The sequence below is a fragment of the Artemia sp. Qi Xiang Cuo genome, chromosome 6 (genome assembly GCF_049724085.1).
Source record: "Artemia sp. Qi Xiang Cuo chromosome 6, ASM4972408v1, whole genome shotgun sequence".
Lineage (NCBI taxonomy): Eukaryota > Metazoa > Arthropoda > Branchiopoda > Anostraca > Artemiidae > Artemia > Artemia sp. Qi Xiang Cuo.
This window is the reverse complement of record NC_142799.1, coordinates 36,059,382-36,071,948: the sequence shown is the minus strand read 5'-3', so window position 1 is coordinate 36,071,948 and position 12,567 is coordinate 36,059,382. Positions and strand designations below refer to the sequence as shown.

Sequence of the window (12,567 nt, the reverse complement as noted above, 5' to 3'; positions counted from 1 at the left end):
AGGGAAAGAGACCGACATTGAGAGCAAGAGAGACTGAGATCTAGAGAGACCAAGACCAAAAGTGAGGGAGACTGAGACCTGGAGCGACAGAGACCAAGAGAGACCGAGAGCTTGAGATATCGAGAACGAAAGAGACCAAGATCGAGAGGGAGTGACAGATACCGAGAGCAAAAGAGACCGAGAGCGAGAGAGAGCAAAGGCGAGAGAGAGTGAGAATGACCAAGACCAACATTGAGTGAGACCATGACCTTGAGATAGAGAGAAAGAGAGAGAGAGAGAGAAAGAAAGAAAGAGAGAGAGAGAGGGACCGAGAGAGACCAATACCAATAGAGAACGATATTGAAGGAGAGTGAGATCGACACGGAGAGCGAGAGAGTCTAAGACCAAGAGCAAAAGAGACCGACAGCAAAAGAGATCAAGACCGAGAGATTATGCGAGTAGACCGAAAGCGAGAGAAACCAAGAGCGAGGGATACTGAGGCCAAGAGAGTGTGCGAGAGGCTGAGAGCTAGAGAGACCGAGAACAAGAGGGACAGAGAGCGAGAGGTACCGAGAGCGAGAGAGACCGAGAGCGAGAGATTATGCGAGTAGACCGAAAGCGAGAGAAACCAAGAGCGAGGGATACTGAGGCCAAGAGAGTGTGCGAGAGGCTGAGAGCTAGAGAGACCGAGAACAAGAGGGACAGAGAGCGAGAGGTACCGAGAGAGACGAAGTCCGAGAGCGAGAGAGACCGAGAGCGAGAGAAGAAAACGACATCAAAAATTACAAGATATAAATTTATCAGAAGTAAAAAAGTAAAACTGTAAATTTTTCTACTGTTAACTATAACAATTAGTTTTTTTCCTCTGTGTTCAATAAATAGTAGAGACACTTCAAGGCTTAAATACCTCAACTATTGCTGCAAGAGAAAAAATGTTGATAATACATTTGGGGGTAAAAGTAGAAAAATCTAAATAAGTTGGGAACGAAGTGACATACTAAAATTTCCGGTTTATTTAAGCTTCAATAGTGAATTCAGGTGTTTTCCATTTAGAAGGATAAAGAATAATTCAAGGTTCGTAATTTTTTTTTTGCATAGTTCTTTCTTTCAGTTTCAATAGCCAGTTTAAGGACTTGCAATTTTAATTACACTCCGCCGTTACGGAACTCCCAAAATATCACTTTTTTGGTAAATTCATCGTTTTGAAATATAGATGTCTCATCAAGCGAGGGAAGTCGCTTTACAATCAGCGCTGAATAGCCTTTGCAATCCAAGTTTGAGCAGCTCCTCATGTTCATCCTTTCTTTGAGCCTAAAAGGGAAAAAATAGGAATATTAAAATAGGTTGCTTTGAATTCCGCAAGAGGAATGAGAGTCAATAAGTTTACTTTCGCATATTTTAAATCAAGTTAAATGCAACAATGTTTGCAGTGATGGAAATAGTTTTGTAGGGGAATGGGTACGGATAGAAAAATTCCTACGAATATCAGCCAGCTGGGAGGGGAGGGACTTTCAAATTTGCTATTTTGCCATTTATGAATTTGTTTTATGAATCTGGCTTCCGTTGCTCTTTCTAGTGCCTTGAATTTAAATTCTTTCAGATATATTTAGGAAGTACCGTTTGGTTTTCTACCTGATATTTCGTAATTAGGATGTTTTAGTCTATCTATATGGTTCATTTTGATTCCCATCACTAATTGGTTGCTGTCGTGCGACAGAAAAGTGAATTTTTTTTTTCTAATGTGTTACATTAGTGATTTTCCCCTAATCCAGGAAGTAGGTTGGAGAGTTTGTCGCACCTGATTGCTTTGATTTAGTTGAAAATGTTACTAAATAGAGAAGGAGTATCAGAGTATTGATTTTGTTACGCCGATTTATGGTCGGGTAAATAACGGCTAAAGACATTAGCCAATGAAAAGAAATACATTTAAAGCAAGTATTAAGCTTTAAGCGTGGGCTACCTTCGCTGGTGTCCTACGGGGATTGTATAGAGTATTGGTTTGAGTGTGCTCCCTCTACACCAAAACTTACCCTTAAAAATTTTCCCAATTGGGGAACACTATTCCCTTTGAATCTGCACTAAATACGCCTACATCACAAGTGGTAAACCTTTACGTATTTGGATAAGGGAGCTGCTGAGAGCAATAAATTTTAGCAAAGTAGTTATCGGCAGTAGATGTATGTTAATCTTTGTTATCAAATATTGGTAGTTACATAATAATTAAAAATATTTTCTATTACAAACCCTATTTTTGTAGGAATCCATCCTTTTGACCTCTTTCCCTCCCTTTCGGGGACCATTAAATCCTTTGAATGAGCCACATAGCCTATGCTAAGCTTAATTCTTTCCCATTATTCTTTAGGGCTAAAAAGCACATAAATCACACACATTTTTCTTTTCATTTTCCTGTGAAAATGTTCCTCCCTTAGTATAATAATATTTTTTACTTCTGTATCTTTTTGCAAAATCTCCGTTTTTATTGTTGCACATAAGCAATTACTCTTGGCAGAAATCGATATAATGTTATAATAATATTAATTTAAAAACTTTTTCCAAAAAATCAGTTTTTCAGAGAAAAGTAAAGAGCTATACTAACCAAAAAAAGCAGAAAGGAAGTCAAATAATTTTGCAAGCGTAGAACCTATAACAAATCACAATCAATAAAAATTTTTTTGTGAAATTTTCTTAAAAAATTAACTTCTGTTCAATTTTTATTTAGGCTACATGGTCTTTTTCTTTGGAAAAGAAAAGAATATTTCAATCTTTTGGAAGTTTTTTTTTCATAAGGATCCATAGTTTAACTTACTAATTATATGTTGGACAAAATTTTTGGGCAATTTTTAAAAGAATATACCCTTTTGAAAATCTGGACACACATAATATTGTTCAATTTAGTTTATACCTCCTTAAAATTTCTTGAAAAATAAGCTTGATACCATTCCCAAAGCATTGTATCTTTATCTGACATCCTGGATGAACTTGCACTCTTTTGATTTAGTTCAATTGTAAGAACAGATGTAGTAATAGTGGTAGCCTTGAGAGTTTGAACTTAGTATCCTCAGTTGTTCTTGAACTATTGCCGAGACGTCTTATGGGCAACCAGAATTAACAAAGTGCCTTTAGATTTAGTTTTAAAGCAATATAATTTTTCAGCAGAAGTTTCTACCTCATACCCTATTCTTGGGTATACGTAATACCCTGTAACCTAGCAGAAGTAGTAGGAGGAGCAGCATTAGTGATAGCCGTTGTATTATTAGTTACATTGCACCTTTTTGTCTAGTGCAACATTACCTCCTCATGCCCTGATTGTTTCAATTCAATATGTTGAGCCGTTTCTGAGGTATTTCTTATAAATCCTGTTGATAAGCTGCAGTCACATAGCGTGTTTTGATTTAGCCGAACGTCACCTTCGACAGTCCCTCACAGTTCTGCATTAATACTATTAGCCTTGGAAATATTAGTACTATCAGCAGTAGTAGTACTACTACAACTAGTAGTTGCAGCTTATACATAGTAGCTCACATTTTTATTAGTTCAACATATCCCTCACAACACTATGAAAGTTTCAACCTAATACTCTAAGCCGTTCTTGATTTGCTGCCGATACGGCTGTTTGAAACCCTGCATACATACAGCGTGTTTCGATCGTGTTTCAATTTCGTGTTTTCAATACAGCGTGTCTTTTGTCAGCCTGTGAACACATAACATGTTTTTATTTTGCTCAACACTCCCCTCAACATTCTTCAAAAGCTTCGCCAAATGCACTTTGTCTTTTTGAACATCCAAGATCAAGCATGCCCTCTTCCCCAATAATAAACACTACATGTAAACAATGGGCAAATTGTGTAACTTACAGGATTTGTCGAAGTAGTAGTAGGATGCAAATATTGCCTTTTGGTTAGTTCAACTTCCCCGAAAAAAAAAGATCAACTTCACGTTGTTTCAGCTTCACGCACCAAGCCACTCCTAAGATGTTGCTGATACACCCTTTTGACAACCTGCATGCAGACGGTGTGTTGTGATTCAGGTCAACCCCTCCATCTCCTCAATATTCTATGAAAATTTCACCGTCATACCCCTAGCCATAGTTGTAATAGCAGTCATAGTAGAATTAGCAGTAGAAGTACGAGTAGTACTAGCTGCAGGACTAGTACAAGCATTAACAGTAATAACAATAGTACAGTGGCAGCAGTAGTATTAACATATTGCCTTTTGATTAGTTGAACATCCACCTCCATAAACCGTGGAAGTTTCAACTTAATACAATTAGGTGTTGCTATGAATATTGCCGATAGACCCTTTTGATAACCTGTGGGCTCATAGTGTGTTTGAATTTCGTTCAACTTCCCCTTCAACACTACCAAAAATTTTCATATTAATGCTCTTAGCCTTATTAGTGGTTGTAATAGAAGCAATAGCTGAAGTAGTAGCATCAGTTATATTAGCAGTAGTAGTAGTATTAGTAGTTGCTTAGTTCCTGTGGTAATAACAGTAGCAGTAGCAATAGAAGCAGTAAAATTAGTAGCAGTAGCCTTAGCTTTGGTAGTAGTAGTAGTAGTAATAATACTAGCAGAAGTGATTGTAGCAGCAGTAGTAGTAGTAGCAGTAGTAATAGTAGTAGGAGTTGTAGAATTAGTAATAGAATGCAAATATTATCTTTTGGTTAGTTCAACTTCCGTAAAAAAAAGACCTTAAAATTACAACTTCACGCACCAAGCCACTCCTGAGGTATTGCTGATACGCTCTTTTGACAACTTGCATGCTGACGGTGTGTTGCGACTCAGGTTAACCCCCCAATCTTCTCCATATTTCTTAAAACTTCACTTGGATACCCTTAGCCATAGTTGTAATAGCAGTCACGGTAGAAGTAGTAGTAGAAGTAATAGCAGTACTAGTTGTAGGACTAGTACAAGCATTAGCAGCAATAGCACTAGTAAAGTGGCAGTAGTTGCATTAACGTATTGTTGTTTGGTTAGTTGAACATCCACCTCATCAAGCCCTGGAAGTTTCAACTTAATACAACTAGCCGTTGCTATGAATATTGTCGATATGCCCTTTTGGTAACGTCTGTGTTCAAAGAGTGTTTTAATTTCGTTTAACTTCACCCTCAACACTACCTGAAATTTTCATCCTAATGCTTTTAGCCTAATGAGTGATTGTAATACAAGCAGTAGCTGAAGTAGCAGTATTAATAGTAGCAGTAGTGGTTAGTAGTAGCGTGGACTTATTGCCTTTTGGTCAAAAGATCTTCCCCCTTACATAAGTTGTACCTTACAGTTACATAAACCTTACAGTTGTAAACCTTACAGTTTACATAAACCTTAAGGTTTATATAAAGTATTCATGTTTTTGACCATTTTTAAATAAACCGAGTGCCGTCTTCAATTTTCGACTAAAGATGACAATTTTAGTACTATTAGATAGTTGACACTTAGATTTATGAATTCACCGAGTTATATTTTGAAATATGATTCAAATTTTTTTTTAGACAGAAAAATGCTCTTTAAAAACAGAGAATTTTGCGACTAATTTGAAGCTACTATTTTGACGGGATAGACAATGTATTTGTATCATATTGTTCATTAGCTTCAGATCTATGCAGTCACCGTGGCAGATTTCTTATATTACTTAGATGTTTCTGTAGAAAATAACGTAAACTTGCAAGAAAACGCAAAAAATGTTAAATTGTTACAAAAATAGATGGACTTCGCTTCGCTATTTCTCATTCAAAGAATAAAGGGCGGATCCTTTCAGAAGGCTGTTTGAAATGCATTTAAAGTGGGCGGCTACCGTTTTGTCTAGCTGTCTAGAAACACCAATTTTACAATCACACAAGACAAAAAGTTCTCGGCTAGGGTGATTTGAATATTTTTTTCTGTGTATCGGACTGTGTGATTGATTATGGGAAATAAAAACGGAGGAAAGAAGCTGAAGCGAAACTCAGGACAGTTCAAAAAGTAAGTAATATTTTTTATTTGCATTTGTTCTGTTTCTATCTAATCTTGGATATCCAATTCGATGCATTTTCTTTTTAGAACAAAAGGAGTTATTTCTTTTGGTATTATTTTGTTCAAAGTTGCTTACAAATCTCAATTTAATTTATTTATGTACGTTTCATTAATCTATGTACATTTGCTTCTAATCCACACTAAGTATGCAAATGAAAATGTTGCATGAAAAAGATAAAATTATCTTCATATTCGTTCATTTGATCGAATTACGGGTAAACTTTTGAAAGTTAGCTTGCGAAAAAATAAATATAGTCATAAATTTGCCATTCGCGCTTTTCCCAAGCATTGTTGGACCCAGGGGGGGGGGGTGGGGGAGCCCCCGCCTAGCGTAAACTAAAGTAGTTTAATTTATTTAATTAACCCATGTTTGCGTTAATTAAACTTGCTCCTAACGCAAGTTTATCGGATCAACCTATTTTGCCCCCCCCCTAATTTTTATCGGTTCAACCTATTTTGCACCCCCCCCCCTAAAAAATCCTGGATCCGCCCCAGTTTCCAAGTAATAATCACAACAGTTACAATGGAACTAAGAGCTAGACTGGCTACAGGTATAGTTAAAAAAATAATTTTGTAGGTATATTTTTCTCCCTTATTTCACAACAACAGTTGGTTCGTAATGTCAAACCAATGAAAGAAAAAGTAATATCTATAACTTTACTGTCACTTTCTTGACCCGATGAAAATTTTTTTGCTAATATTTCAATACAATTACTAGATAAAATGTTATTTTAACAGACACTTCAAAATATGGGTAATAATGGAAGGAAACATCATACTCTGATTAATAGAAACAAACCGCAATTATTAAGTGACAATTTCTTAGTTATAGTTGTTTATATATGTTAGAATTGGTGGCCAGCGTGTACCCCCACGGAAAATACCCCCCCCCCCCGTGGACAATAAGGCTGTTAAAATTTGAAAATCTATTTGTGTTTTTTTCCGTAGAGGGGAGAATAGTACTTGTGTATTATGCGCCACTCACTGAAGTTTACGCTGTGTAAAACTCGAGAACAAATCAGTGTCTTTGTTAGTTTCTTTCAGCTTAGCGCAAGACAAGACAAGGACAAGTGACATCATAGATGTGAAATAGATAATTTGTGCTATATATTTGCACATAAGACGGAGAGGGTAAAGAATTTGGACCGTTTTAAGTCAGACAACAATTCGTACTTCCTCATATGAAGACCAATTGTGCCTAACTTATTTTTCATGCCGAGCCGCTCTACTTTACCCTCCCCCCCAATGTGAAAATATTTAGCCCAAATTTGTTGCTAAAATAACAAGAAACTAGCAAAGAAACCGGTTTATTCTTGAGTATTACACATCGTAAACTTGAGCGAGTGGCGTATAATACACAAGTACCGGAATTTTTTATGGAGAGAGAGCCAGATTTTCCGGTATTATTTCAAAATGATCAGGAATTAAATTTTAAAAAAAACAAGCTTTTTCAAGTGAAAGTAAGGAGCAACATCAAAATTTAAAACGAACAGCAATTAATACGTATATTAAAAGGGTTGTCTCCTCCTCAAGACCTCACTCTTTACGCTAATTTTTTTTTATAGAATTTTAAAACAAAGCTTATTGTTCTAATTAAACGGCCATTTGTTTTTAAGGAATTGTTCTTAAAGAATTAGGACAAAAAGTCCAAACTTTTGTGTAAAGAGCAAGGTCTTGTGGAAGGGACAACTCCTTTCATACCACTTGTCACGGGAGCGGGGTATTTTCTATGCGGGGTATTTTCTGCGCGGGGGGGAGATTTGCCACGTTGGGGGTATTTTCTGGGGTGGTATTTTCTGCGGGGGGGGGGGGTATTTTCCGGGGGGTTAAATGCCTATAACCCATAGAATTATACTCTTAAGAAACACTATATTGTTATAAATACGGTCATGATATATGGAAAAGTAAATTTCATAGTACTACTGTTATTCTGTGATGACTTTTCCTTAAAATATTATCAACAACATTAGCCGCAATCTTCCCTTTATTACAGAGGTGTCCCTGAAGTTGCGAGTCCCCAGGGAAAAATTGTTGTACTTGTTAAATATTTATAACACACTCGCATCTCGATTGTGTGCTGGATATTTAACAAGTACAAAAATTAATTACAATGCCCCCCTCCCGACTCAAATAAAAGCAAAAAAGCCGAATCAAAGTGAAAAATTCGATCGAAGTAGGCAATCCTCCGGGCGCCTCCTTCCTTGATGTAGCGCCGGGGGCAGCTGACCCTGTTGCCCCACCCCTAAGAACGGATATGTTCTTTTTTACATAACCTAGTCTGTTTTTAACCTAACCTGGATTGAATGAGGGTAGAGTTACAAGGAAACCCTGGCATAAGCTTATTCTCTAGGCTCCTATTTTTATCTTGCAGAAAAATTAAAAGTATTGGTGAAAATACTTCAAATAAAAAGGGAAATGTTGGTTCAGCAGACCCTATACCACCTACCCAGAAAAATGTCCAATTTTTTGAAACAGGCGGTTCAGCCGAATCTGACTCCAGACTTCCACCCCCTGTACAAAAATATGCAAACTTGGCTGCAACATGGTCTGTACCAATCCTAGAGCCTACATCTTCTTCCGATCAAGGTTTATATGGGCAATTAGATGCAGATGGCCGGAAGAAGTTGGATGAAATACAAAAAGAGTAAGAAAAAGCAGATATTCACGGTTTCAAAACTTTTCAAGGACCGGGGAAGCAGAGCAAAGACAAAAACTTTAAGGATCTGCTTAACGAAAATTATATCGTTAACATATATCACTTCGCTACGGAATTGCTCAAGATAAATGATCACTAGTAAGTATTTTTTCAATACCACCGATTTAACTAATTTAATGGAACTTACAGGTATATGAATTATAAGTAAAAATAGAGAACTAAGATAAAGATTAATTTGTTAAAATTTAAAAATCCGGCAGTTTTTGGTCTTGCAGGACTCTAAGATTCACCATGGTGGGATCACAACTAAAACAAACTCTGTGTAAAGTTTAAGTCACAATTGAGGATTATGTGATTTTTAGCTGAGCCTTTTTAGGTCTTTTTCCGATTATCTCACCTTCCCTGAGATTCAATTCACAATTGATGTCCTTTTTTGATGAACTCTAAGAATATTTATTCTGATTTTTTTCGTAAGAGGTAGGCTAATATTAATAGGCAATTTAATTATTTTACAAAGAAAAAGCTTATTGAATTATGGCTCTTTACTTACATTAGAAAAACTTGTTTTTGCAGAACAGTTATCGAATTCTTTGGGGAAAAAGCAAGCAATATGCAAAAAAAAGGTGTAAAACACAGCTAAAATTAAAAAAAAGTTCCAAGTGTATTTAAACTTTAGCATACTCGTGCACAATATCATGTACAGAGTAGGGGCTGCATAGTTAAGGTAATATTACCTATAAAGGGCAAAAGTCATTTTTGAATTGTTCAGGCTTTTTTTTTTTTTTATCTTTCATTGGTCTTCTTTTTCCATTTTTTTATCTTGTGCCAAATTAATGAAAGAGGTACACTTTTTGTAAATTATACATACGTTTTAATATGTTGACATTACTGGAAAATAAACAGTTTATCGTAGAGAGCTGCTGTAAATAAGGAGCAGCTTGAACCAACAGTAAACCAAAATTCTAAATGATGCATCACAAGAAATGTATTTTATGCTGATTCCAAAAGTATGAAATTAATTTAGTTTAGTGTTACCAATCAAAAGTGTTTGTTATTTGGAAATATACAGAAACTTTTTGGGAGCGAAGAAGAAGATTTTCCATTGTAAATATTTCATGAAGAATTTTCAGCGAGGATGGTATTGTTCAGGAGGGTTTTTTTTACCCCGGAGGAATTTTTAAATTAAAATTATCTCCTTGGTGAAAGTGAATAAAAGTGTTTAGCGACGGCTTATGATCCATGGTTATCCATCCAGGTAGAACTAATTTTTCATGGGATAATCCACTAAGGGGGGGGGGAAGAGATGGTTCAGTATTGATTAAAAATAATAAGAGAATAAATTTTAAAAAAAACAATTTTTTTTTATAATAATAATAATTAACATGAGAAATTAAAGGGTTAAGGAGATAGTACGTGCATGAGGGGGCTGCCTACAGTCCTTAATTACTTGGTTTTTATTGTAAAAAAAATACGTGTATTAAAAATAAAAAAACATTTTATTCCAATTCAATAGATCATGGGCTTCAGCAGTTACTCTTTAAGAATTTTGGTAAGAAGTCAAATTTGAGGGTAAAGAGCGAGGGTAAAGAGCGAGTTTGCTGGGGCTCGTAACTTTCGATGATAAACTTGAAAGTTAAAGAGATCGATATTTTTGGAATCAGCATAACCAAACAATTATTTTTTGGTATTTTTTTTAATGGGCCTTTTAATGCACTATTTAAGGCGTCTGTCACCACCCTCTCCTGCCTCACTAGCCTACAATAAGAATATGTATCTTGCTAATGTGTTACATTTGCTTTGTTGTATATATCTTGTGAAAATTGGTGCTAAAACTATGTTATGAGCTATGAATAAAACTCTTCTAAACAAGTAAATTGTTTGTTAGTTTCACAAATAGTTGGAAACAAATGAGTGTTGCAATCTTTTCTAGCCCGTTTCTTGCCATCTTAGGTTTCTGCTTCTTAAATACGAGTTCCACATTAAAAAAAACACAAGCCAAACAACAGGCGCAAGGGCGTTTCCAGTTGTTTTTTGTGGGGCGAAAGGCTTTTTTTTTGGGGGGGGGGTAAAATAAAAATTAAAAAATTCTTGTAAATCATTTTTGGTACCTGTGGCAGCTTACGCCAAAATATAAGGGCGGGGGGGCTCAAACCTGGCAACTCCTCCCGCTAGGATCCGGTGTTGGTCATTCAAATTTTTTTTTTGTCGACACGCTTGACATTGATGGGACTCTGGCATAAAATGACAATATCGTTTATGCTTGGCTCCTTAATGAGTAATCCAGGTTTTACGGTACAAAGGTGATTTTGCCTTTGCGAAAATGTTTTGAAATAAAAAAAAAAATATATACCTCTGAAGTACCTATTGTCAATTTCTCATTACCACATTGTGAGGTCTGTACTTCTACATCTGTATATTTTTTAACACAGTAGACAGAATATACCAGTAAGCTTATTGCAGATAATTTCTGGTCTTCGTTCTCGTTGCAAACAAAAAGCTCCTCTCACTTATTTCTGCATTAGCGGGAATTCAGGTTAGTCTATTTACGATTTTTTAAAATCACTTTTTTGGAAAAAGACGGAAAAAAACTAAACAGCATTACCCCTAATCTGACTTCGCTTATGTTTATATGTGTAAAAACGTTCTCCGGAGCACTCGCACCCCGGTCCGGGTTTTTATAATGGGTGAGATAGAGAATGATCATACTGGATTATGTATAAACTGTGATTTTTTAAAGAAAGGTTCAGGTTCTGGCGGTCTGGTACGGATATATATGAAATCTTTTATTTTACAACAAATGTTTTGTTTTGTAATAAGAAAGCTATCACCTCACAAAAAGCTTGTCAACAATGCTCTACAAACTTAACCGACGGGGAAAACAACCTAGAGATTATTGACTTTAAAACAAGCATACGACAGAAAAAAACGGGTTAAATTTAAATAGAGCAGTGGAAGAAGCTTAATTCAGTTTAAATCCGTCTTTTCTCTCTTAATTTTTTTTTGTAAATGGGAAAGCAGTGGGAAATTATAGAAATTATTTTCTTTTGTAACGTTTTTCGATCCCCCACAAAATGGCTAGCTAACCCGAATCATCTATATTGTGCAAGCATCCTTGAAGGAAAAAACTAGTAAATTGACTATAAAACAATACTTTCAGATTTACAACTAAACCTGAAAAAAATACCAGGTGCCAAAGACTGCTCAGCCTTTATTTTTTTCTTTTTTCAATCTCACTTCAAAATCTTATCAGAAAGCCGTTGGAAAGACAATTTACGTGAACCAAGGTTGTCAAACCTACTTGATAAACAATAATGAATTAATTTGGTTGGATGTGGTCCGCCATATGTTTTAATTTTGACTAATAAACCACGCTGATTGAAAAAGATATAAAATTATAAAGTTGAAAAAAGTGCCACCCTAACGGACTAATTTGGATGGAGTACATGAAAATGAGACTTAACATAACCGTTAAATTCTCCCAGAAAGTTCAAACTTAATGTCCTAATCTACTCCTGAGATACGCCTTTTTGACTATCAAAATGCACATAGTGTGTTCTGATTTAGTTCTAACTTCCCCTCAATATTCTCTCAATAATTATCAACTTCATACTCAATTGTACAAGTAGTGGTGGTAGTAGTAGTAATAGTAGTAGTAGTAGCAATAGTAGTAGTAGTGTGCAGTTAGTACGCTACTATCTATATCTATAGTAGATAGTAATAGTTGTAGTAGCGTGCAGATATTGCCTTTTCGGTCAATTGATCACCCCCCTCATCATTTCCTGAAAGTTCCAAGTTAATACACTCAGTCAACCTTGAGATACCCCCCTTTGACAACTCGCATGTATATAACGCATTTTGATTTAGTTTTACACTCCCCTGAACATTCACTGAAAAGTTTACCTGAATGCCTTTTGTCTTTTTTGA

General features: G+C 35.8%; 1 protein-coding gene across 1 annotated transcript in view; it reads right to left on the bottom strand.

Annotated features, from left to right (window-relative positions):
• Nucleotides 1-993: 993 nt before the first annotated feature.
• The window catches only part of LOC148951175 (uncharacterized), a 116,988-nt gene continuing 105,414 nt past the window's right edge, over nt 994-12,567 (bottom strand). The window contains exon 13 of the mRNA XM_089091013.1: nt 994-1,290. Within this exon, the coding sequence (XP_088947139.1) occupies nt 1,201-1,290 (90 nt within the window). The 3' untranslated portion in view covers nt 994-1,200. The remainder of the gene's footprint in view (nt 1,291-12,567) is intronic.